This window comes from Gallus gallus, chromosome 4, assembly GCF_016699485.2.
Source record: "Gallus gallus isolate bGalGal1 chromosome 4, bGalGal1.mat.broiler.GRCg7b, whole genome shotgun sequence".
NCBI lineage: Eukaryota > Metazoa > Chordata > Aves > Galliformes > Phasianidae > Gallus > Gallus gallus.
In genome coordinates this window covers 68,730,476-68,758,266 of record NC_052535.1, presented here as the reverse complement: position 1 = coordinate 68,758,266, position 27,791 = coordinate 68,730,476, and the positions used below count along the sequence as shown (strand labels likewise).

General features: G+C 43.2%; 1 protein-coding gene across 6 annotated transcripts in view; it reads right to left on the bottom strand.

Annotated features, from left to right (window-relative positions):
* The window catches only part of SMIM14 (small integral membrane protein 14), a 48,556-nt gene that overhangs the window by 12,401 nt on the left and 8,364 nt on the right, over positions 1-27,791 (bottom strand). For 2 of the 6 annotated variants that reach the window (XM_046940188.1, XM_046940189.1), the window contains exon 5: positions 11,743-11,853. In XM_046940188.1, coding sequence (XP_046796144.1) covers positions 11,743-11,853 — 111 coding nt within the window. Of the gene's footprint in view, positions 1-11,742; positions 12,091-15,270; positions 15,394-26,694; positions 26,856-27,791 lie in introns of those variants that run through there. The other 4 variants (XM_040699022.2, NM_001302165.2, XM_040699023.2 and 1 more) reach the window with 4 other exon arrangements.

Sequence of the window (27,791 nt, the reverse complement as noted above, 5' to 3'; positions counted from 1 at the left end):
TGTAAAATGCGTGCAGTTTGCAGGTATTCTTCAACACAGAATTATGCTCAGAATTAAGACAGGGAATAAGTAAATGATTCAGCCAGCATATAACATCCACCTGTCCCTGCTCCGTCCCCAGGATGGCTAGGGACAGCACTACCTTGTTTGCCCAAACTGACAACACTGCCTTGGGGTTCTCCAGGCACTATCTTATCTACATCCATTTCCATAGGTTACGACTTTGTAAAACCACATCATTAATGTTTCTATAAAAGCCATCTCAAAAGTGGTATGTACACTTTTTATTGCCATTTCTGCATCAAAAGCCCACGTTCTGCTTGAAAACGCCTGCTGATGCAGCAGGCCTCCTCCTCAAGAACAAGAAGTATTAAAGCCCTGAGATTCTGTGGGCCCAGAGGATGATGCCTAATGTTAGGATTTTGCTTGTCGTCTGCAAGATACAGAGTTGTATCTCATCAGCAAACCTGGGGACTTCTCAAAAGTCAGAATAGGCTCTAGAAAAATAAGTACTACTGGAAACACCAATGACAGAAATATTTCAGTAAGTGAGAAATGCCATTAGGACTTGCTCTACAGATCTCTGCTGGAAAAGGAAGAAAGGTAATAGCCTGCCAATATAGAAAAAAGTTGACTTATGTATGGAGGAACAATGCAGAGAGCAACTTTTACAAGGTGCAATCACACTTACTCTGACAATAGGACTTCGTTTTCCAAACGACTGAAACAAAAAACATTCCATTTCTTCCACAGTGATTGAGAAATTGACTGTACAAGGTAGGCTTGTACTTTAGAAACCTCCATTTATTATGTGAAACGGTTACAGAAAGAAAAAGGAGAGAACTGGATTTTTATAGTTTTTTTTAATAATCCACATAAATTTCCTCTGAATTGAATACATATACAATACATAACCATGTAATAGTGCAGATTTAACAATCCCAGCTAAACAACTACACTGCATAGCCTCTGTGCATTCGTATGCAGCAATAAAAATACTTCTTAGAAAATTAACTATTCCAGCTAATTCAGAAACTTCTTACAAAAACCACTTCTGCCAGAGAAGATGTGACTGACAGCACAGGATCACTGCCCGCTGAGCCAGCAAGACTTTGAGAAGCCAAAGATGAGAAGACAAAAACCCATTAACTACCTCCTCACGCTCACTCCTTTCCCGACTATAGACATAAAACTTCCCTATGCTACGAGCACCAGCTGTAGGAGGGCTCTGTACACCAGCTAACAAATCTGTCTCAGTGACAAGCTGTGTGCTGCTCTCCTGGGATGAAACATGGCAGATGACTGAAAATGAGCAGCAGTAAAAACAGGATTTTCTCAACTCTCTCAGGTGAAATAGGTTGCAACTCTGTAAGCCAGTACAAATTTGATATTTTACAGTCACTAAGTTAGCCAAAAGACAAGAAAAGATTCTGGCACATGCAAGAAAAACTTATGTGAGGTGAATAGCTGGAAAAGGTAATACCTTTTGTTGAAACAAGACCACTCCTTTGTCTAGCGATTAGCTCTCTTTCCTGACAACTACCCTTAAGGGATATGGCAGCTGCTGGAAAAAGACTTGAATGTGAGACAGTTCAGTTGTCAGCTAATTGGAAAAAAGAGCAGTTACCAGAGGTTTTAGCAATGGCAGCCACTACTCTCCACAGTCTCCAGTGGCGGCCAAAGCACCAACAGACAGAGTAAAGGGACCCCGCTATCAGCTACAGACATTTCTTTGCGAAACTGCTGTAATGAGCAAAGTTTCTAATTTTTTTTTTTCCCATGCAAACCCAATGGATGAGCAGACAAACATGCTGCTGTGTGGTCAGGGCGTGAACTTTTCCTGCACGCCGGCTGCTCCACAGCATCACAAGCGAAGTAGTGAGCCCAGTGAACCAGCTTCGTCTAGCTCAACAGAGAACTTGTTTTTCCAACACAGTGACCTCAGCCACTGGGATCACGTCAGTCTTCCCATGAAAGAAGTTCCGCTGCTTTGCATTTCCCACTCAGCACAGACAGCTACTGTGGAGGACTCAGACAGCTGCCCACCTTCACAGTAACTTCCTCTTGTGTCAGCTCCCTCGCTTCCTCTTCTGAAACTCTACAGATGAGTTTCCAGGACTTGTTGCCGCAGGGTGCCACAAACCCTGGGACTGGTCCTGCAATCTCTGCTCAGAAAAACCGTGCTTTTCATTAGGATTGACAGCAAATGCTTGAGGAAAACGTCAGCTTTTTAAGGGTTACGAATATTATTAGGGTTAAAAAAAAAAAAAAAAAGATAAAGACAAAGCATAACGTTGAGAAATATCAGGAAGACAGTAACGACACAGCTCACAGGTTTGTCATTTTCCAGAAGAAACAGTGGCATAATCCCCATCCAAAAGCACCTCCCAAACTCTTAAAACAGTGTAATAAATAGGTAAGGAAACAAGAGGAACAGGAAAACGAGGCAATAATCAATGACGTCTACTGTCAGTGGCAGATGAGATGAAAAGAAATTGTTAATGTAGCAATAATTAAAACTACTGCCTTTTAGAGAAACTTTTGAAACTGCTCAAAGCATAAATAAGGCCTCAGAAAAGACAAGATGGAAAAATTAGCGAGCTTATGAGCCAGGTTAGGAAAAGATTCCCATAGCAAAGATTGCAGTGGAAGAAAGCCCAGAGAAATGTGTGAAAGGAACAGATAAATTAGGTTCCAAGATAAGAGAATGGGAATGGATAGTGGTGGCAAGGAAAAGGACAGATAAGTAGGGAATTAAGGACAAATAACTAACGATGTGGTCATTCATCCCATTAATAAAACTTTAAAATGGAACCATAAAGATTGTTGATAGAAAATTTTGTGTGATAATAAGGGCAAAACATCATCCTTGTGAAAATACCTTTTTTTTGCAATTCAGACCAGTTGTAAGCTCTGCCTTCTCTCCCCAGCTATGCCAGAAGATGATAACCCCGTGACATATTCCTGATTGGGATCTGATGCCTCTGGGTAATGAAATCACCGTTTAAACTTTGTTGGCAGCCACATCCAAAGTATATAAATGGTTTAGTAAACAACGTGATAAATAAATTGCTGTGGTATGGTAGGCCAGTCCCGAATATGGGCCAGGCTGCAAATTGAATTGAAGTATTATCCACAGAGTTCAGATTTAAAGATGCATAAAATTGACACCTACATGCATTATTCTGCTACAAGCTGGCCAACAGAAATAAGAGAAAAATAAGGTGGAAAGAAGGGCATTTCGATGGAATTAAATTCTCTTTTAAATTGCATTAGCTTCTCTTAGAGATAGGAGAAAGAAAACAGTGAACACCGCCTCCCAACTCCCACATTTTTATGAGCAAGTGTGGAATTAAGATAAAATAAATACACACTCATACTGGGACAGTAACAGTCTGGTACAAAAATATCAAGTTTGGTCCTGTGAGGTGACAAATTAATGTCTCCCCCACAGCAACACTTAGGAAAGAATGGACGGTACCTCTCAAAGCAGCATTCCTAGCTTAAAAGCCAACTCTTGAGACCCAGAGCCGCCAGCCAGTTATGTCAGAAGGAGAACACTACACTGACTTTCATGCTAAAAGACGTGACATTTTATGGATGAAGATGCAACACTAAGTATGAATGCACACGAACCCTGATCTGGGCAAGAGCTTGTTCCTTCTTATATCCTCATTTCTCCAGGATTGATGATTCACCTTGGTGCCATATAGATCCACCTTTTCAACTCTTCCCTCATTTTTTTCCAATTGTATAACTTTTATTGGCATCACCTTTTGTAATTCTGCTGGCCTCGAGGGCCTGGGATATGACTGACATCCTTGACGAATGTGAAGCAGAATGAGTTAGCAGAAAAAGAGTCACGTGAAAGAAGATGAAGTAGTTGTGAAAGTCGGGGTCACCATAAGAAGATCACAGAGCCTCTGATGACATGAAATATCAGACAGCAAATAGTAAGATAGGAATAACTGAACGATGTTACTCCAGAAAACACTGAGAATATTCATGAACAATATATCTCCTAAGACATCATTAACAAATGTGTATCTAAAATACAAACAAAGAATACACTGTTGGATATTTTTGACCAGTTGAAATGAAAAGCGTGCTCCCACGTAGGAGGCCTCCAAGACAAAAGCTTAGAGCCAGTTCTACCGGTTTGCTGAGTGTTGATTATATCCATATGTGGGCTAAGAGATAAAGCACAATGTTCCTCAAATGAGATGGCTATAACACAGTACTGATCGTCAAAACCAGTTCAGCCATTCATAACACAGCTTCCATCAATGAACTACTGCTATCAAGCTGCCAGAATTTTCAATGTATAATCTTCCACATTACTTGTAATACTGCCATAACACAAGCTCTATTTTAAGACAGTCACGAGGGGTGACTGAGACATTATATTTTTATAAATACATGTATTTAGGTGTAATATATTTATACATAAATATATTTATAATATATTTAAATATAACTTTTACAGTTTATTGGTTATATATGTATTTACCAATATATTTATGCTTGTACGTAGCATTTGGAGAAGAGGAAACTGAGAGATAACCTCAGTAATGCCTCCTTATTATGTTGAGCCATGACATCAGAGGTGGACATTGGTGGTATAGCAGTAGAGGTTGAACCTTCCTGCCAATATTCAACTACATTTAGTTGCCATATGACAGATGGCTGCAGAGGGGCACTCTGACAAAGTAGCATCTGACATGGAAGTGCGTATGAAGCAAAGGTGTGTCATTAAACTCATCCATTCGGAGAAAATGGCACCCACTGATATTTGTTGACACTTGCTGAATGCTTATGGATACCAACCAGTGGATGTGAGCACAGTGAGGCAGTGGGTGGTGTGTTTCAACAGTGGTGACAGCAGATCATCTCCACTGGTGCAGATTTTTAAGAGTGTGGCATGCAGGCTCTTATTCATCACTGGTGAAAATGCTTAGCTAATGGTGGTGGTTGCACTGAAAAATACTGTTTTGTAGCTGAGAATTTGCTCTACATAATGTCATTGTGCTCGTTGTATCCGTTGTAGTTTCCATGGAAATGAATAGGATGCATTACCTTTGGAGTGACCTACATAAATGTATTTGCACACAAACACAGAGGTTAAAAAGCAGCAGCTTCTATCATGCTACTAAACTCAGGAATGGGAAATACAAGGCAACTTCAACTTTCAGTGAGGTCCTAAAACCTAACTCCATATAGGAAGTTGACTTTATGTGACCCAAGTATACACCTTTCCTTATGGCTTTTTTTTTTTCCAACATTCATCTGTCTAGAAAAATAGCCTTCATTTATACTGCTTGATCTAGAACTACTTTAGTTTACATATTATTAGCAGCACGTGATTTTTGGGGCCTTAAGTCATGCAGTGCCAGCACCTTGAGCACCCAGTGAGCAACTAAGTTGGGCGAAGGGTGCTTAGGACAGGCTTGCATCCTGCCACTCTACTCTTCTGTTTTATTCTTTTGGCTCAGTACCTTTGGAGGTGCATCAAGACTCTCTCCTGCATCGCAGAAGGATGATTGTTTCTTCTTTGTCCTAAAGAGCAACCTAATGTTCAGCTCTTGGGAAGGGTTCTTTCTGAACCATCTTGGGCTACAAGGGTTCTTGGGCTACAAGAAACCAGGAACTGAAGGCACAGGTCTGGTCAGAAAAGGGGACAGTGAGAGCAAAATGTAATTTCATGCTCTCCAGCTGCCTAGCTAAGAGTTACACACTGGAAGCAATAGCAACAGCTATTAAAAGAAGAATTTGGAAGGCAAATGCCATGGAACATGTGTAACAAGTCTCCAGGCCAACTTCCACATTTAGAAGGTCACCTTAAAGTATCACAAATTCATTCAGTATAGTTCTGCTCTGCTTTCAATAGAAGGCCACGTCAGTAGGGTAACTCATTCTTGCTGGAAGCCTGAAGGATTATTTAAGTTAGGCTTATCTGTGCTGACATCTTGAGAGCTTTTCAACCATTTGAAGCACACAACGCAGACCTATTTTAGTCATCTGTGTTTATTCTGTGCTATTTGCACAAAGTCTCACTCAGCCACAGTTCATGGCTATGCTGGATACTATTCCAGACCATGGCAGTTTATGATAAGCAGACTCTAAAATGACCTGGCCAAGAGAATTATGACAGAAGAGAGTTTGAACCATTTTTTTTGGTTGTTAAAAACCTTGAAAAATTGCATCTTTTTGCTATAGAAATCCAACAGCACCTCAAAATACGAAGCAGTTATATATATATATATATATATATATATATATATATATATATATATATGCTCTGTATTTCCTAGAATTTTTGAGACATTCAAGCCTTCTGATATAGTAACATAACTAGACATGGACCATTACTTTGCAATTAGCTACAGAAGAACACAGTACAAAGCTGTAATTCCCATAGAGGTCTGTAAGGCTATCATATCTCAGCAGAACTGCTGGCAGTTGATTAGAATGGGTCCTTCTGTATTACAGAACGAAAAATGCTTTGGGTAAAAAACATATTGCTCATTTTTGTAGAACGTAGTATGAGAGAGTTCTAAATCAAATAGTACTTCATCGGAGAAAAAAAGAGAGGAGGAAAAAAAAAGACCTTGATCACTTTGACATTTCTGGCAATTCAAAGTAGTCATACACAGGTCTTGGGCTTCACAAAAGATGCTCTCTGCATGATTATCCCAAACACATACACTGTGCTTTCAGTCTAGTTTTCAGACTTGAAATGGGCCTTGGAATCATGGATCACTCATGCTTACTCAGAGAACATGGAAGTCTGGAGGAGTAACACAGTGTGATCAGAATTTCATTTTGCAGGAGAAACGTTAAGAAGGGGAAAACGGAGATTTAAATATAACATCATTATAATCCAGAGGTTTGCTATCCTCTGCCACAACTAAGACAGAAATAATTTCCTCTTGACGCCACAGAACATCCTTCACTTGGTTCTTTCAAACAACCGGCCCCTTGTCTAACCGAGCCCCCCCATTAAAGTATGTTGAATGTCAGTTGTTCTTCCCTCTTGAACTTTGGCTCTTTTTGTCAAAATAAGTTGTGTAGAAGGAGGAGACGGAACAGGAGATAAAGTCATACAAGCTAACAGATCTGTTATTGTCTCTTAACAACTCTTATGTATCTGCAAAGGATGGAAAATCTGGTGATATTTCTCTTCTGTGCCTGCTTCCTTGTATGGAAGTTCCCAATTATCTGCTATATCCGTAGAGTAAATAGTGAACCCAATGTACAATAGCCAAATTGTTAAACAACTCCAAATCACAACAGATGGTGCCATGGGTATTACATACTGGAAATGATACTTATGAAGTCCCAGTCAAAGACTTTAGATCTCTGCTGTTTGCTAGGAATACTTGGAAATCATAATATCTCCTTATTATTTACGGGGGCCATGCTACAGAAGTTTACTATGTGCAAAACACCAAAGAGAACCCCAGAAATCCACTTCAGGAGAAATGGCAGAACAATTAAGGGAGGATAATTCAATGCCACTGATGCATCAGCATACAAGTTATAAGGACTGCAGGTATGGATGGTATCTTCCAGTCAGCCTAATAAGCAGTAAAAAATCTTTACAAATGTCACATGTATTAAAGATACACAATCTGTTGTTCATAAAACCTTCACAGTATTATGTATTAAGGAAACAAAACAGAACCACACTTGGTCAAGTAAATTGAAGGACAGAAAAATAATCAAGCCACATAGCAAGAGCAATAGTTAGGCTTTTTAAAATAAACTGCTTGTTTCTTTGTAACTTTCTGTGGTATTTCTAGTAGCAGAGAGGAAGAAGAGTTTAAATGACAATAACAAGGCTTTTTCTTTGAATAAGTATTAATGTAATAAGTTGTAATGACAAGATGAACTGAAGTATACATCTAGGGTAGAGATTTAAACTATATTTTACCTATACAAAATTATGATGTAACCATCCACAAATTACTGTACTTGGAATACCAAATACATTCTATAAGAGTTTCAAAGTAAATGAGCCAATTAACTTAGAAATTAGAAGTCACACTTTTGGGAGTTAAAGGGAGAACTTCAGAATGTAAACAGACTTTCTGACCTCCTACTGACCTTGATATAACACTATCACTGAAATTTTCCATACAATTAACTCTAATGAAAATCCTATGTATTTGAATATGTATATTTTAACTCTACATTTAATAGCCGTAACTGAACACACTGTGACTGCTTCATCAGCAGAAACCTTAACTCTTATCAGCATTGATCTATACAGTTATAAATAAATCTGTCTGTAAAATTACTTTATTTTAACCAAATATGAGTTATTAAGGTTTTTACATCAATCATATTATTTTTTGCATAAAGTAATTACTGCACTGGAGAATTCTAAAAGTCCATTTCCATTCTTGAGCGACTCTCATAACTACACTGTCCTTCTAATAAATTGATCTTAACTCTGAACTTCTGAATTTACGATGCTTGGTCTGGAGATAATTACAACCACCTGTTGGGTCCTGACAAGTACTCCCAAACAATAACACCACTCCAATGTGCTCTCATGTGTTTTATATCTATCAACAAGAACTAACAATTTAGTAGGTAGCAGTAGGGAACCATTCTGGGTATGGCTGGATTCCCCCTGCCATCATGCTGGGCAGATAGCCTAGCTTTCTTGCATCCAAATGGTTTTGGAATGATGGCCTTGAAGAACCAACTTTCAGAGCTAGTAGGTACCCAGGCTCCACTGACATTTGTGGAGCTCAGCAGCATTGAAAAACAATATGCAAGGATTCCTTTTAAAACAAATAGTAGGATTCTTGTTCTCTCACACTGTGTGCAATTGACTGACAAAACAAAAAGCTCAGAAAGCAAACTCTTAGTGAAGCATAAAAATTACAGATACAATAATGGAGATTTAGCAAGTATGCTAAATCATGCAACAGGTCACTTGAGGATGATACCCTGGCCCTGACAAAGTTACGAGACTTTTCCTTTCTAGATTCTGCTGACTTATCCCCGATAGCGATTTGCTCTTCTACATTCAGTAGCAGCTGTTTTGCCTTTTATGATAGATGAAATCTGGCATTTCCCACTACTCCTCACAGTTTCAAATGTTGATTCATATGAACTTACTGGAAACTGAACACTGAGCAATAAACTCAATTCCTGCAGCTACACAGGAACACTGTTAGACTGGTATTGGTGACCGCTGCCCTGAAGGTGACACCTATGATTTACTCGATGTGCATTCACAACACAGGAACTAGTGTGCCTCCAGATCATCCACTTACACCCACCTTATATTGCTTGAGGTATTCCAGGAACAAAATCTCACAGACTTAAATAATCTACAACTAGAATTCTCCAGCCACTGCAAAAGAGCACTGGCCGACCTGTGCCATTGTCTATAGGTATCTTCTAGCAAGAAAGGAAAAGGTGAGAAATGCAGAAGTGGGGACAAAAGTCTGGGCCATACGGCTCCATATTTGCAACTGACAAGCCTCAGTGGAAGAAGTAGCACTCACTCATTCTCCTTTCTCCCTCCCAATTTCCTGGAGCTTCCTCTGCACTATTTTATCATGTGTCCAGAGGAATCAGGGTGCAGAGTCAACACAAGCAATGCACACAGCACATATCTCATGATAAGTGCAAGGCCAGATTAATTCCTGGGACAGAACACGTGTGTCCACGCGAGGGCAGCAGGGAGCAAAGGGGAATTACAAAGCTAATCTATTATTCAACAAGCAAGACAAAGGGCAAATGAGTTATTATGGTCCAAAAGAAAATATATTTGCTATACTCTTACAGAAACAATTAGCAAAAACAGGTTCTTAGGCTCAGCCCCTGCTGAGCAACATCCTGTGGCCCCAGTGATGTGCCCTCACTGCATCAGAAGTTATGTGAGCATCTGGGAAAGCTGAGAGTATTTTGAAATTGGGCCCCCTAGCTGTGAAGTATGCACTATTATGGCTGGGCCCTGGAACACAGACTCCACGGAAGTCTCATACTTACTAGCACAAACTCGTGCCAAATGCACTGATCTTTCAGAACTGTGTAAGTAGACTGAACGATGTAACTGTTCCTCTTAACTCAGCACTTTCAGCCTGGTCCCAGTCTCAGACGTGTTTATAAACCAAAGTGGATTCAGCAGAGGCTCACTAGGGGCTGGAGCACTTGCTCTGTGAGTGGAGCCTGAGGTAGCTGGGCTTATTCAGCCTAGAGAAGACACTGTTTTGGACTAATCTAACTGCAGCCTCCAGCATCTACGAAGAGGTTACTGAGAGGACAGAGATAAGCTCTTCACAGTAGTGTATAGCAGAGGGTACGATACATTAAACTAAAACAGTGGTTGTTTACCAAAAGGACTGCGAAACATCGGAGAAAGTTGCCCCAAGAGGCTGCCAAATGCTATCTTTGAAGGCTTTCAACACTCATTTGGAATAAAAGCCCTGAACGATCCAGCCTGAATTCACTGTCAACCCCTGCTCTGAGCAGAAGGCTGACCTAGACCCTTCTGGTCTGAATGACTCTCCCAACACTAGTAAATAGGCACACTTGCCTTTCACTCCATGCACCTACATCCCCTAAACAAGTCTGCTGCCTGTTGAGTAATGAGATAAGAAAGCAAGTCAGCTACTCATGAGTTGTAAGACTCAGGCAAGCAAAAGCTGCACCATACTTGGAATCTACTGAAGGGAAATATTATCAGGCCCACAAAGCACAGGGAATCAGCTATACAGATATGCTCTGTTTGTCTGCTGTCATTTTAAGCTTTTGTTCAGCAGGGCACTACACAGATTGGAGTTGTGTGACAACCTCAGCTTTGATGCATAGCACAGGGATTTCCACGGTCATGTGAGACAAGTGCTTGGCATTTCCTTTTGCCCTTGCAGAGAATGATTTTGCCTTCTCCTGCAGCCAGTGAATGAGCCCTCCTATTGAAGGAGGCCAGTTGTGTTGTTCTGGCTTTATTTTGTTTGTATCCAGCACTGCTGTAAATATGGTCTATATGTGATTTTGAGGAAGCATTCTTGGTATGCAGGCCCAGAAGCGCGAAGTCAAAAGATGGTGACACAGGTTCTGCAGTGCTGTGTTATGGACATCTGTGGTGAACTCTGATCACTCTGAGCAGAGTAATTCTAAAGGAAAAAAAAAAAAAAAAAGAAGGAAAAAAAGGAAAAAAAAAGAGGCTATCCAGGCTCCCTGAGAGCAGAGGTATCTATCTGGTGCTCTCAGTAACTTAAAAAGGAAATCTAGATCCTAAGGAAGAAAATGGGATAGAAACAAATTTATGTCCACATAGGGAATTACATGAAACAGAACTCAGTACTCATCAGCACTGCCTTCTCAAATTCAGTGTTTTTTAAAGCACAGTTCAAAAAATAAAGACATTGTTATCTTGTCACATGAGCAGGTGGAATTTCATATGTGTGGCATTACTCTGAACTCAGAGAGTTTGCAGGATAGTTTCTTTGTTTTTGTGCAGACTTTTCTAGTTACAGAGAAACATACCAACAGAAATAATGCCGCTGCTGTAGAAATGCAGCCCTGCAAAATCAAGAGAAAGCTATAATCTTTATTAAGCACTCAAATATTCATCAGAGAGTCAGATGTAGAGATTCTAGCTGAACATGCAACTGAATAAGCAAAATCAAAAGCATCAGTAACTGCGAGTGTGCAAGCGCTGAAGCAATGTCTATATAATCACACTTCCAAATATAAATATTCTCATATTATCCTTACCAGATTAATCAGTCTTCTCATTGCATGTTCATGTGAGCAAATGCATTCACAAGGATCAAATCCACCTTCTGCCATGGTTCCCTGGATAAACCTGAACTTTTCTGTGAACACCTAAGAAGAATAAAAATAAAAGGACAATGAACTCTTTTTCAACTGACCTTATTTTACAGAGACTCCCACATCAAATTTCAGCTCATTTAATGCCAGGGTGAAAAAGCAAAACAAAGCTGGGTAATCCTATTATTCCTTTGGCAGCGTGAATAAAGAAGTCTGGTATGTGCAGTAGCATTTTGATGTTGCTGAAAGCAGTGCCTCACGCAGGCCTCCTTAGACATCAAAATAATTTTTCTGCAAAAAAAAAAAAAAAAGAACTTTTTGTGCATCTCCCCTGGGTTTTCCCACACACCACTATGAAATGCATGCTGACAAACAAGAACCACAAAGATTAAGTCCTGGTTTCTCATCTGCACAGTGACACTCTTAAGCGTATAAATACCATTTGAAAAGTCAGGGGGAATTTTTCCTCTCAAACCCCCTTACAAACTGTTGGCATTCTCCCTTGGGATCAATGTACGGTAAAATAATTTTAAATCCTGTAACTTCTTTGCTAGAGGGAGAAATCATTCTTACTGTACAACGAAAGCAAGCGGCAGGGGTGCAAAAGTGGATATACTTGGAAATGCTTTAGAAATGGAGCTATGCACGCTAATTTTAGATCAAAGAAGTAGGTCATTCAGTTAGCAATATAGAAAAAAAAGTTCAAAAGATGCAGTAATGGACACGGTGGGGAAGCCATTCTAGTTTATTCACCTGCTAAAACTACTTCTACCCCAGACACGTCAGCAACAGTACAAGTATACCTTTATTGTCCTCCAGTAGTTTTATCAGTAACTTAATTGATGCTCAAAACGTGTAGCTGAGTGGAAGGCAATTTTAACCCTGTGGTCAAATCAGAGATTGTTTTCTCTCTAATAAGGACTCTTATGATGCACTAGATCAGTTCTGCAATGCATGCTTGCAGCCAGAAGGCCAACTGTATCCTGGGTTGCACCAAGAGAAGTGTGACCAGCAGGTCAAGGGAGGTGATTCTGCCCCTCTACTCTGCTCTCAAGAGACCCCACCTGGAGTACTGTATCCAGTTCCGGGGTCCCCAACACCAGAAGGACACTGAGCTGTTGAAGCTAGTCCAGGGGAGTGCTACAAAGATGATTAGAAAACTGCAGCACCCCGCCTATGGGGACAGGCTGAGAGAGCTGGGGCTCCTCAGCCTAGAGAAGAGAAGGCTCCAGGGAAACCTTTCAGCAGCCTTCCAGCACCTGAAGGGGGCCTACAGAAAAGCTGGGGAGGGTGGTGAGACACCAGAACAGGCTGCCCAGTGATGCTGGGGATGCTCCCTCCATGGAAGCATTCAAGGCCAGGCTGGATGGGGCTTTGAGCAACCTGGCCTAGTGGGAGGTGTCCTTGCCTATAGAAGGGGGTTGGAATTAGGTGACCTTAAGGGTCCTTTCCAACCCAAACCATTCTGTGCTTCTATGAATGATATTTACAAAATATTGTTTAATTAAAGCTACATTCAGACTTCCTTTGTGCTGCACACACTGGGCTCCTAACTGTGAGTCAACCAGCAGGCTTAACAGAGGTGGGAGTGCAGATCAAACACTGTCCATTCCCTAAAATTAGTAGTTCAGCAAAGTACCAACCATCTGATGAGGGTGTGCTGAACAAGCAGATGTGCTCTGCAGAAACCTTCAGAAACTTAGTGCTGTGATTAAACCAATATTTTGATGTTTTTATCTCCTTAGGAGAAAGAGAGACAACCCACATGGCTCTAAGAAATCTCCATAGAAGAGAATGCATCACTACAGTAGTTCTTTCACTCTGAGGTAAGAAGTGGAAAAAAGAAAACATTTCACAAGTTGTTCCCCTAATTCACTGTGAATGCTTGCCACTCTTCTATATTATCCTCGGCCATGGTGCAGAAGGCCAGGTAAGTAAAAGAAGGTATCTGTAAAAGAGATATCTGTATCCACATTACAGAATCTCACCTTCAGTACGGTTACCTGACTAGGTCTCCACTTTTTAAAAAAGAATACTGAAAATGAACAAAAAAAATTATTGAGGGAATGGAAGAAAGACTGTTTGCCTACGTAATGAAAACCTGGCAGCTTACCAAGAAGATGACCGAGAGATGACTTGGATATGTAACAGAAATGCACCTCTGATTAGAAGAACAATCATAAGTACTGAAAATTTCTTCAGTGAAGGAGTCAAAGCCATACAAAGAACCAACGGCTGGAAGCTGTAATGAACCAAATGAAGAAGACGGGGCAGTCACGCATTTTAAGCGTTAGGATAAACGATTGGTGTGACAAATGCCAGAGAGGTGGATTTCCCACCTCTTGATGCATTCAGATGTGCTTCAGCCAAATACAGGTCCAAGTACAGAAGCAAGCAGGTTCAGATATAATGTTCTGCATTACGCAGGAGAGGTGATCTAATGATTCTTTTCGAGGGTTGGTTACAAAGCAACTACACTAACGTCCCTGACGTTATCTCAGAACCACTGGAACTGCATGGCAACAGTAGAAGGGAATAGCAAACCACCCAGGTTCCCTGGACAGTTTGTCACTTCAGCCAGAGTAGCCTTTCTCAAACTATTCTGGTATGAGGAACAGCTAAAAGCACTGATTGTTAAGCAGCACAAAATGTTTTTTCTGGACATGATGCTGACATCTAAAATAAGGTGCTTGAACCACGAAAGTTGCAAAACAATATTTAATTCCCACTTGGAAGAATTTGGGTGTCAGTAACACATAGTAATGGCACAACAATTAAGAGAACAGGGGTGATAATCTGTATACAACTAGGAGAAATCGAAACATCAAATAAGAAACTCCACCAATGAAACCAAGGTAGCATTCTTTGTAGAGTATAAACTGAGAAAGATTAGACAATAAGTGGGGAAAAGAAATCTGTCATGTAACATCACAAATTTAAGTAGAAGTGTGCTACGAGGAATTTACCTCAAGGCACCTGAGCTGTACATGACAAATTACCTTAATGAGCTAAAATAAAGCAGAACACATGTCACCAAGTAGAATGCCTTCCAAGATTTCCAACATAATCTCCCTTACGAGCTTTCTCACCTTCAAGTGACACTTAAAGGAATCATTCTTTGTCCTTCTCTCCTCCAAGCCCATAACAAACTCCTAGTGGCAAAGGACTGAGGGTAGGCCATCTATTGTGAGAAAAACACTATTTTTCCTCTGATGAAGAACTAGAGGAAACATTTTATACTCAGCTGTCCAGATATAAAGAAACACTCCACACTACATGATGATTTTCACTTCTAAAATGACACTCCTGACTACGTTCCTCATTAAAACCTTACTGGCTTAATAACCGTCTTATTTGTAAAACGCTTTGAATGCACGAAGTACCGCGTATCAACTAAGCTCTGTAATTAGATCTAAGTTTATTCATGTTTCGTGACCCTGCATGAGATTTGGTAATAAGAGACTTTTTTACCTATCCTTGAGCAGGATTCCTTGGTTCCGCAGCGTGCACTCAGGCAGCCCACTCATACCGAAATCCTGTTGCAGAACGGCAGTGCGCTTCCTGCCTGTCTCCAGTGTTGTCCCATCCCACGTCAGCTGCTAGCTCGCTCTGCCCAGCTCTGACCTCTTCGCTGTGAGTCACGCTAGCTCTCCACCTTCTGCAAATACAGCTTTTACATACAATCTATCACATAAAGCAAAATAAACCCTCTTTTATTTTTTGTATGTTTTCCTGCTGGTCACAGCCTTGGTTTTCTTGGAATTTAAGGCTACGACACCAAGCACAGGCAAGCACTCTGACCAGGAGGGTAACTTTTACCCTACTTAAAATGATTGTATTTTACTTTCACTCCATTATTGGTTACACAGAGTTTAATACTGGGCTCACGAACATTTGGAAGATTTGTTTGGTAAATACAGCAAAGCTCTCACTGGTAACAACTGAGAAGATACGTACTATGGCCCCTAGACTAAGCAACCCGACAGAAAACACACACAAAAAAAAGAGAGAATCAGTAAATGCAGATAAATGTGAAGTACCATGAAAGAATCAATACAACTTTCAGTGTAAAGAGGCCCACAGAGGCAATCATAAGCAGAAGTAGTGAAATTAAAATCCTGGAGTCAGTGCCAGGATGACTGTAACTCAGGAGCAAAGTGGAGAATGGTCTCTGATGGATTAAGACAGAAATAGCTCATGTTAGAAGCCCCCCATCACCTTCTATCTGAAATTGTAGGCAATGAAGCCATAACGAAAAATATTTCTACACAACGTTTTAAATCATGGGAGTCTCCCCAGCTGTATAATTATTGTAAATCGTTTTTCTCCTGCCATCTTTCCCAACCCATGCCCTACAGCAGCACATTTTATACATCCTAATATCAAAAAAACAATCTTTATAGATACAATCTAATTGTTGTGCGTTGTTGGTACTTCTTTTTTTTTTTGTACCTGGAGACTCTTCTGTACTTTAAATTATTGTAATGACTATACATTGTTTCCCAATTCAGCAACACATCTCCTGAGCAAACAGCACGCAGCTGGTGAGCTCTGGGAGACAGAAGTCATACTCCACCTCTCTCCACCCTCACCATTACAAAACAAAATTCCTGTTTCAGCATGACAGCCAACAAGACATCTTGTCCATTCTTCATGTGGATGCTCTCCAACATGACTCCAGTTCTACACTGATTAATGAGATCATCGAGGTACGGGTGTTGGTGAACTCTCTTTCGTGGTAAAAAGGAGTGTATAAAAACACCATCGCAGTATTTGAAGGAACACCTCGCTGTACACAACACATACTCAGAGCTGCTGCAGATTTGTCACAGATCAAACCTGGCATCTTCGTATCAAAGCTTTATGCTCATTAACTCCTATCTTTCCTGGATCCAAGCACTCTGAAAATCACACAATACAAAAGAATGACTGAAGATTTCCTCTGCCGAGCACTATTTTTGCTGTGCTGCTAAATTGAAGGCTAGAAGTCATTGGGAGCAAAATACCTCCATGCAGCAGACAGGTAACAGAATCCTTCCGCTTTACTTTAAGGAGAAACAGGATTCCCTCTACTCAGCTCATTGTTGCTGTTTTACAGACAACTGCAACAACTCAAAGCACAATTGTCAAACACTTCTACCAAGCCAGACAGTTAATTTTGTTGCTGGGTTCGGTTTTAGCAAAGTATAGCAGAAGAAATGAAAATATGTCCAAAAATTGAAACAAAAATGCAGAAAAAAGCACGACGTGTTGAGGCTCTGCAGGCATTCTGAACAATGATGAAGGGCTAAAATGAGCAGAAGTAACACACAAAGCCAGAACAATTCACTCACTGAAAGGTAAAACATTCATTGTTATCTCACTGTCACAGGCAGAAACCCTCTCACCCATTCTTTTCCACGTTCTCCTAAAGGATCTGTGTTTCCATAGGAAGGATTTGCCTTCTCACATGCACCTAAGCCATCTTGGTATCCACGATCCCTACAGCCTCTTATGCTTTCTGCAGTTGTTTTCTTCACAGCACACTCCCGATCACTGCTTTTCTAGGGCTCTTCCTTCTGCTGGCCACTCTGTCCCCTGGGTACCATAAGCACACAGAAGCACCTCACTTGTCCCATAGCCAGGCATGCCAAGGCACAGTGGTTCAGCCTCTCGTACAAGAGGTTACTCCAAAACCTGTTTCTAACCCTGCCTCTCATAGGGACTGGGCTCATCCAGCCCCGCCTGGTTACATGAAGCCCAGTTCAACATCAAGTGGGCGTACAGCAAAATAATACAGAAAGGTATCTCCAGCAGGGCAATACTGAAATATTGCTTCTTAGTGGCCAACCAACAGAGAAGTCTACACATTCAAGCCCAGCAAATACAAGCTAAACTCTTCTCTGTGCTTGTTAAATTGTACTTTTCCCTGTTGATTGCCATCTTCTTCCGATATTTGTACATGCACATCCACCCTCCCATAGATCCTATGTTCTCTGTTAGCCTTCTGGTGAACTACCTACGATCAACTCACTTATCTGTTATTTGACTTCCCATTACTCCGGCTGTACAACTTCTTGTGTGTAAGAAAGGGCAGGGAATTTTATCCACTGATTTCTGCATCAAGTTTCTCTTCAAATTGCATTAGAGCACAGAGTGGAAAAAAACAACAGACACGGATTTGGGGGGTTTCTCTCTTAAATAAACAAACTGAAGATCAGGACATGGCTGATTTCACCTTCACACAACTTGGTGGAATTTCTAGCTTCCCTATTACTACCACCAGAAATACAGCACATTTCCTATCACCAGGGCAATATAAAGGAGGAACAAGGCAGAAACGATAACCGAGCTATTAAAAAAGCAAAGGAAGCAAATAACTAAACACAGGATAAAGCTAGGACAGCATAAGAAAACAAAAGCGTTTGTATTTGAATAGGGAAGAAACATCAGAAAAGGAACTAGAGACACAGGTAGAAAACAAGAACGTATTCAGGGCTTTAAAATAAACCAATGCAATTCTGCTAGCAGCCCATGGCTAGATATTCCTCGTGCAACAGAGAGGACATTCCACTAACAAACCAGAACAAATTGGTCTGTGCCCCTCAGCCACCAGCATTGAACTGTTGGGGTTATAGGACTGGCAGAAATGAGTCCGAGGACTCCCAAGGAGATTTCCTTTACAAAGCGACTTCCGTAGTTCACAGAAGGCTAAAAATAGGTTCTGTAAAAGGAATTTGTATACAAATTGATACTAATTAAAACATTCCAGTGATCTGTTCTCCTCTATCACTACAATTTAAATAGTTCAAATAAATATTCCATGACAGAACTTAAGTCTGAAGCACTGCAACACTCCATTTGGCTATTTTTGTAATGGTTAATATAATATTATATTATGATACTTTTATATTTTTATAAAGCCCTTTCATTAACAGCACAAGGAAAGCTCTGTCCCATCATCTCTTCCACGGTCATGACTCCACTTTTACTGAAGCAAATAGTGGCACTCCCACTGACTTCAGTGGACCACGATATAGCGGCCCTGGAAGGTTATGGATCCCTACAGAGCTACTGATGATCTTTTTCTACCAGGTCTACTCCTGGGCATTAAACTGAGTTTTCAGGACAAAAGAGAACCAGCTGGCTGCATGGGCACAGCAGCACAACAGCAGGATGTCAGTGTGGGGGCTGCCACTGTAACGTGTGGCTTCAATTACAGCTTTCTGCAACTAACTGTGCCAGAACAGATCATCCATTTAGCTCCTCTAGTGAAAGGAGCTGCAATGATTTTGTCAGCCAATACAATACCCAGAGAGGGTTCCTAGACACAGCAACACTCTTCAGAAGCAATTCTCTTCAGTCTCTTTCCTTTCAATTCCAGGGGGCAGGAGGAATGAAGCTGATTTTGTACTTGAAAGCATCAACGTGTCTCCCTGGACTTCCAGCCGTAGCGTAATGAGTTGGCAAATATATATTTGTGCTGCAAATTTTCTCAGGATAATTAATGAGATCCAAGATGAACTTTTCAAGGCAGACTAAGCCAAGCCAGTTCCTCTCCTCATGGAAAAGAATGGTGCACACAGCTGGTGCTGGTCTGGTTGGTTCCAACAGAGACACCAAGGCCAGCGGGAGCCCCCCGGAGGAACTGCTCACTCAAACACGTCCTGCTCCAGGCATACCAGCGGGTAACTTTCCTACTGTCTCATAAATGATTTGGCATTTAAATAAATTAGGAAGTAATTTTCCAGTGCCATCCATCTGGCGCTTCTTACAAATGCTAATTTACTATGAAACAACTTGTTTAAAGTAGAAGCAAACCCAAAGAAACTCGGAAATGCCAACCCAGCTACTGAAGGATGATACAGTGATGCGCTCAGATCAGAGAAAGGGCCCCTGAGCAGGGGCAGACTCAGAACTGAGGAGCGAATGCTGAGCATCCTACTGATAGGAGGTTCAGGCTGGATGTCAGGAAAAGGTTCTTCACCAGAGGATGGCTGGGCATGGATCGGGCTCCCCAGGGCAGTGGCCATGGCTGCAAACTGCTGGACCTCAAGAAGCATTTAGACAACGCTCTCAGATATAGGGGTTGAATTTTGCGTGGAGACAGGAGTTGCACTCCCTATGGGTCCCTTTCAACTTGAGATATTCTATGATTCTGTGATGGTTTCCCAGTGGCCTCACAGGACTGCTGCAGCACTGGTGCATCCCTCATCCCCGTGGGTCCACCACTGTGCAACAATCACGTAGGGAGTATTGTTAGACCACCTGTGATGTATTCATTGGGACTTGTTCTGAGTAGGTCAGGAAAAGAATTGTTCTGGTGACAGTCAGCAGTACTGGCACTAACAACAGCAAAGAAAGAACACAAGAACTTAGATGCTTATGATAAGGACAAAGCCCTCTCACAGAGAAACATCACGGTTCTTTTCTCAATGAGGAACGTGCAAAGCTCACGCTGCTTCAAGGATGGCAGCATCTCACACAAAGCTGGCAGCAAGCTTCCTGCTTGTGGCCATGACACAAGGCTGACCAAGGCTAACAGCGTGCCCAGGTGCCTCAGCTCAATGCAGAACAGCACACTAGGGAGCTGCAGAAGATGGCATAGATGCTGCATTTGGTTTAATTGAAGCTATGCAGTGTCAAGCACAAGGCTCAGAGACAAAGAACTCACACATTCAAACCCCACTGCTGCAGTACTGGACCCCACTGTCCTTTTCATGGCCAGTCCCCATTATCCGGAGGGAGGGAGATTTCAGACTTCAGGGCTGTGGTCAGTGAGCAAAACCAACCCCTCCCCCCCTGGGGAAGCTAAACAAGACGCATCAAGATTTTAAAAGCTATTTACTTATTCCTATGCATGTGGCCTCACATTTCTTCTGGGTAAAACACTTGAAAAGGAGCTAATTACGCACATCCAGTCACGGACCAAAAAAGCAGTCCAGCTATTTTAGAATTCATTTACTAATATTTGATGCAGAACGTTATTGCCAAACTCCAGCTGTCAGCATTCGGTCAGCCTTTTGTTAAAATGATGACATTTTTCTGAAAGAAGTTTTTTGCAACACGAAGGCTAATTAAGAGACAGTGTCAGTGGCCCAGAACGTTGTCCAAGAATAACACTCTGCTTCTGCTAAGTAAATGCCTCAGCTTCACTTCTGAAGTATTTATTTCTGAAGTAGAAACTGTGACAATGGTCTAGGACAAAGAAATTATTCCTGTTACACTGAATGACTAAAGGAAACTTAATCACTGCTAATGCAAAAAGGTGAGCAATCCTCTAAACTTACTAAGCTATTACATTTAACCATTTAACCAGTTAACAGAGCAAATCGGGAGTCCTCTCCTGTGGTTCTCTGTAAGGTTAAGAACTCCTACTGGCTTCAGTGGGATTCTTCACTCAAGTGGTAGCTGGAAGATCCGGCTCCAAGGCAAATGTGCTTACTTTCCTGCTTTTGGTTCATTTCTCCAGCACTGCAGACTATCCGCAGCTTCTGCTGACATTCCTCCTCTCATTCCTCAGTCTCCTAAATTCAGCACTGGGGCTGCACGAGTGCCGAACCCGCAGCCCCACAGAGAGCACTGCTGCCCTGTGCCATGTGAGGCAAGACTGGCAGCTGGCACTGCTGCTCACAGGCAGGCCCCATCTAAACACACGGCCACGCACGGAAGGGGACTGGCATTCCAGGGAGCAGACTTCTGCAGGGAAGCAAGAACGGGTATATGGAACACGTTCCTCTAACAAGCTATGCAACCTATTCATAAAACATCCCTGCTCTCGTTCCAATGTTTACGAATTGAGATTCTGATTAATGTATTCAAATATTCCCAAGCAACTTAAGAGCTCAACGTGGATGCAAACGTAGAACTCCTCCAGCAAGGCTCAAGGCGCCACTTCCTGAGCAAATAAATCACTGCGGTGTAACAAAGCCACCACGCAGCAGCTGAGCTGTGGCAGCTGCTCCCACACAGGCTCTGAGCCCGTGGGACCTGTAAGCTGATGGGACTTTGCTGAGTCTGTCAAAGAGAAAAGTTGAGCTGAGACTTCATTCAGAACTGCCACAGGCACCCAGACAGCCACGGCAGCTCGGATGGCCTGAGACAACTCATTCATTTGACGTAATTCTTTTCGGATGCTCAGTAATAGAGATTTTTTTAGATGTGTCATCTCTTTGAAAAAATAAAGATTAAAAAATTCTCTTATCCGCTCCTCTACAAAAAATGTAATGAAAACAAATAAAAATGACAGTGTTTCCTCCGCACTGAGGCAGAAAGTGCAGCCCTAAAGCAGAAGAGATTAAGTTCTCTGAGAGTTGCTTCTTAAGAGTGTAATTATTTAGATTATAAAGCACCTTACTAACTCCTCAGAACTGTAGAAACGCACTATTCCTTAATATTACTCCTATCCCACACAAACACAAAAATTATACTGAAATTCTCTGGAATATTTTCATTATGTTTTTTTCTCCAGGGATGACATATGTTTCTAATAACTTGCCACTGAGAAAACAGATTTAGCAGGGTAGCAGCATGCTGAGAAAGATAGCAGGATTTTCAATTTTCAGATGAAAGCAGCCCTATTCCCTGGCAGCCCTACTCCCATCCCCTCTAGGCCAGATCAAATTTTATCTGCAGTTAGCGGATGCCTGTCTTTGCCTTACACAGAAGTTGAATCAGGTTTTCTACATACCTGAAACAAACCATTTGAGCTTTATAAAATAGAGCCTTTTAACGAGCACTTATACCAGAGGGAATCTGTTATAATTAACAGTATTTCTGGGCTTGGTTATTTACATATGTTTAGCTAACAGAAGATCCAAATTCTAACTCCAAACAATACCCATTCAGCAGACTCACTGCCCAGTCTACATCATCCAAAGGAAAGCGCTATGCAAATGATACATGTCTACCCCGCACCTACAAGGAACAGATTTTTCCATCTGTTAATTTACATAAGGAAAATCCACGGCACTATTTGATGAGATTGCGATTAGTTGCTTTGAAAAACGTATATCACAACCATAAAATCATAGAATCTTCGTCTCCAATGTCTTCCTCCAGGAAAGAAGGTATTTTTCAACCTTTGGACACAACCGCTCTACATACAAACTTGAAAGCGAAGCATCCAACGACTTCTGTGTCCCAACAGAAGTCTATGTAAAGGAATATGAAGGTGGTGAGCCCCTAACCATGCTGCAACCGCTGGCAGAAGCATTCTCGTTGAAGCCGTGCTACTCCCAGTGGGAAGCTTTGCTTCACAACTGGTTACCAACCGTCTGAAGAGCTGACACCAAACTTCTCTTCACATCTTCACGTCATTTCATTCAAAGTTGGGTTTTTTTCCCCCCTTTTACCAACTTTTTACACACGAAAACTGACACAGAGTACTTTATCAAGTTCTCTAATAATACTGCCTTACTAAAAATATGATTAAACAAGACATACATGAAGATATACCGATGAACAAAAGACGACCAAAGGTCTGTTACTATGGGTGTGCATTTGACAACAATTTGACAAACAAAACACTGCAACCGCTTCTCTCATATTAATGGCTCGGGCTACATTTTTGTACAGCTTTTCTGTTTCTTTTGATAAAATCGTTTCTTCTCTAGGAGAGCTCAGTGCTTTGGATGTGACATTTGTCTATCAGCTTTGTAAAGTAAGAATTAAACTATATTTAGCTCTAGAAAGCCATGAGTTTTAATGCATGCAGAGCTGCCGAAGAATCAGAATTAATCTTAATGAGGAAAACTTTTATCAAGTGTAACTCTATCCGTTCCTACCCAAATGGGCCTAATTTGTTCCATTATCTCTAAAAATACCAGCTCGATACTTTAACTAAAGCCTCTGAAGCATATTTGTTCAATTAACAACCATGCAAATGTACAACCACTCAATCATGCCAGGGGCTGCTTCCTGAGCATCTTCAGATCTCTCATAAAAGGCTGTATCAATCACTGCTAGGGAGCTTCTCCCTGCCCCTGCCAATGCCAGTGCAAAGAGGGCCACGAACATTCACTGTACCACTGTCAAAGTCCAGCAGAAAGAAGACTAACACAGCCTAATCCTCCTCGTATGCATGACTGTATTCCTATATAACGAGGAGTTGAGTTTTTCTTCAATTAAGGTTCCTTGGGAACTCGGGAAGCTAGCTGTCGGTGAGTCAAAGCCTGCAAGCTGAAGGAGCTATTCTGGGAAAACTGTTCTTTTTTCTGTTTTGTTTTGTGTTTTGTTTGTTTGTTTTTTTAACCTGAACATGCAGTGCAAGATGTGGCTGTGTGGTATATAACCTTAGAAAGCTTTCTCAGCTTCTACTGCACTCAGAGGGGATTTGGACGCGCTTGAATCTTCCAAGAAGCACTCCTCGGCATCTTGCAGGTGCCTCATTAACAACCAGATAGGGTCTTCATGTATTAATAAATCAAATCCAGGAAGTCAGAACAGAAAGAATGCTTGACATCAAGCGTGATAGTGTAGAAGAGTATGCAAAACAGGCTCACGGGCTCTCTAATTTGCTTCCCAAGCAGAATATGGGCAGATGACATCAATTTGTCTATGCCTAAGTGCATCTGCCAAAATATTTCTACATCTGTTGTGAAAAGAAACCTGATAAATGTTCAAAACATACAGAGTAAGGATTTCATCCTCGGTGTTATCAGAGCACCAGACACCTCCATTCATACACGCTTATAAAGAATAGAAAGCTTTTGCTACTTCCACTGCACCGGCCTGAATTTCTGCAAAGACTGTGCTATGACAAACTCAGCTGAGACAAAATTTGGCCCTTAGGAGCGTATGTCAAATACCTAAAATATCTAGGTGGGAAAATTCTGAAATACAAAACAGACTTTGTTTTATTACACATCTGTTATGCAAATAACATTCACACATCACTAATTCTTAAGTCTAAATATATGAAAGCAGAAAACAATAGGTTAATAGCGAAACAAGAAGTCAGTTTGAAACCAACTTTCTCTAAACTCAGATATTAAGCTTTTGAAAGCAGACTGGATAATTACGGAGGAATTAAAACTACAGCGTAACTTTAAATTGTCTTCTGTAGTTGACTTCTCTAACGACAAGTCTATTTTTGTTCACTTCTTTTAGAAGGAAGGAAGAACGTGGACTGCAGAATGCAGCACAAATGACTGCGTCATGCACTTGGGATTTAGCAGACTAAAGGCGTGACTTCAGTAACATGCTGCAAAAGTGCCACAACAATAACAACATACAAAACCCCCCAGAACCACATTCATAACATCTATTTTTGTAGCCAGCTAGGCTAAAACGTGATCCAACCAGGACAACGGAAAGGCTCCTGCTACAGTCTCAGTTTGGAAGTGGACCCTTTTTGCTTACGGCCCTGAGCGGGTCAGGATCTTTCCTGCTTGTCAGGGATGCACGTGGCCCTGTACTCTGTGCGAGGGCCAACAGCACATCCAGCAAAGCCCTCACACCACTATTGTGCCTTATGCAAAATGATCTCAACCCAATCAAAACACAGAAGTCTGTGCTATGCTGGGGTTAGGCAAGAAAGGCAGATCTCACGTTTTACAGAAAGGGGCAACAAGAGCCAGAGCTCAGATTCACCTACCCCAGTGACACCAGGAGGAATCGTGCTCAGCACTGAAGGGACTGCTGTGCTGCCAACCGTTACAGCCACTATTTTCTGCCAGCTGCTTCTATTGTTTTGAGCTACCCTGCCAACCACAGGGTCACCTCTTAAAAAAACCAATAACGACAACAGTTTGACTTCTTTCATCCGGACAGGTCATAAGGATACGAAGAATGAGATGGAACAATCAGGGACGTTATTCTCTGTTGCTACAGACAGGAAAAAATCAGCTAAAAAACAAAATCAAAATGAGACTAAGGATTTTCTTTCTGATGTTTGTTTTTCAAAGTAAGAGAAGGAGAGGCCAGCAGCACTGTAAGAGCGGAGCATGAAAGACTTCTTACAAGTGACCCAGCGAGGCTCACTGCAGATAGGCGACTTGCCCAGTGGGCACGTTAACATTTAAAAAGTTGGATGCCCTTATGCTTAAAAACCACAATGAGTTTTCATGACTTCTCAAGACAAGGATGTTTACCAGCGCACAACGCAAACACTCCCTACACCACTAAGCATACAATCTAAAGGCAGCCCTGACCGCGGGCCAGGAGAGCAGGTGTTTGCCGATCCTGGGGCAGGTCACACGCCGAGGCCCGAGCTCTCGGGGAGGGCAGAGGCTGAGCCTGGGCAGGACAGCCGGCAGCGGCGCTGGGACAGCCAGGGGGACACCGCCACGGCGTTCCCCGCGGCGCCAAGGCCAGCAACGCTCTGCCCCGCTGCAGCCCGCTACCAACCGGCCCGGGGGCACAAGGGCGAGGGCTCCCGCCCGGAGCGCTGCCTGTACGAAGTTAACGGCGGCGTGACGCCGTCATTTGGAGGCTCGGTTTTACAGGACGCCGTCCGCTTTCTCCCCTCAGCCTGCTTTTCGGCAAGGGAAGCGCACACCCCGTCAGCGTGTCACTCCCAGCTCCTTTACAGACAGCAAAACAGAACCTCTGGCTGAAGTATCACCTCAAAAGATCCTCTAAAAAGCCACAAGCGTGCGACTTCGCGCTGACAACGCCAGTAACCGAAAACAGCCGAGCGAACCCCATCAGCCGCGCAGCAGAACGCCCGCGAAGGGCGAGCGCTGCCCGTTCGGCGGGCCGGCACCCAGCGAGGCGCCCGGCAGCGGGGACGGTCCCGGAGTCCACCGGCCTCCGGGTTACCGGGGCCGCCCGGGCCGCGGCTCAGGCCGCTCCGCGCTCGCAGGACGGAGGGACGGCCGGGGAGCGGGCTGTCTGCGGAGACCCGCCCGGCCGTGCCCGGCCGCGGCCCTCCCTCAACCCCCGCGGCCGCGGCGCCCCCCCCCCCCCGCTCACCGTGCTCCGGCCGCCGTCGCGGGGCTGCGGAGGGAGAGAGGTCCGCGGGGCGCTGCGCGGACGGGGCGGGCGGACTCGCTGAGGCGGCCCCGCGGCTCGGCCCCGCTGCTTGGGGCCGGCTCACACGTCAGCCGCCACGAGACCCGGATCTGCCGGCTCCCGGCGGCGGCGGAGGGCCGGGGCGGTGCCGAGTGGCTCCCGGCTCCCGCCCTCCGCGCCGCCCCTCACTGCCCCGCCCGGCCCCGCCGCCCCCCCGGCTGCTCGCGTGGTCGGAAGCGGTGCCGCTTCTGGTGTACTTTTCACCTCCCGGGAGAGAGAGGGAATTTGCGGTGCGAGTCGTCGCTCAAAGCTTTTTTGGACGCTCGTGACTCAGAAGGCTTCTCTGCAGCTTATTCCCTTGCAATAACGTCCTTAGAAGCTGTGGAACGCAGAAAGGAAAACTTGGGACGGTGGTTTCCGACGCCAGCCCGTTGGGTACCCCCACGCAGCCGTAGGGCGGCAATGCCGCGCTGCCGTGCGAGGGTCAGGAGCAAGTCCTGCCCTGGGGACAGCGATAGCATTCCATAATGCAGCGGGGATCTCACTGGGAAGAAAATCTTGTAATCCAGGCCGGATTACTTGCCTCAGGCCAACGTGGATCAAGCTGCAATTGCATTGAGAAACGAGGGCTGGATAGGTGCTGCAAGTTCTCCCAGCTCTGTACCTCCCGTAGCACAAAAACCTCCTGCGATGTGATAGGGCGCACCTGAAGGGACAGCCTTGGCTGTGCTCGTCACCTCTGCCCCCTCGAGGAGCTCATGCCTTCTTTCACTGCTGTAGGGATGCCATTTATTTTCTTCTGAGCACTTTTTCCTAGCATCGTGTGCCAAGCCCACGTCACTCTTGCCAGCATCAGGCACAGCACCAGCTGGCACTCTTGCACAGCCAGCAGCAACCCTTGGCGTGCAAAGCCACGTCCATAACACACAGCCCAGGTGCCCGTGCCCATTGCAGGTCTGGCCCTGGCCATGATGGCCGCTCCCCAGGGGGCAGCAGGCCGGCTGCCTCTGTCTGGCCATGCCACACAGTGTTGCCTCTCCTTACCCTTGTTTCAGCCC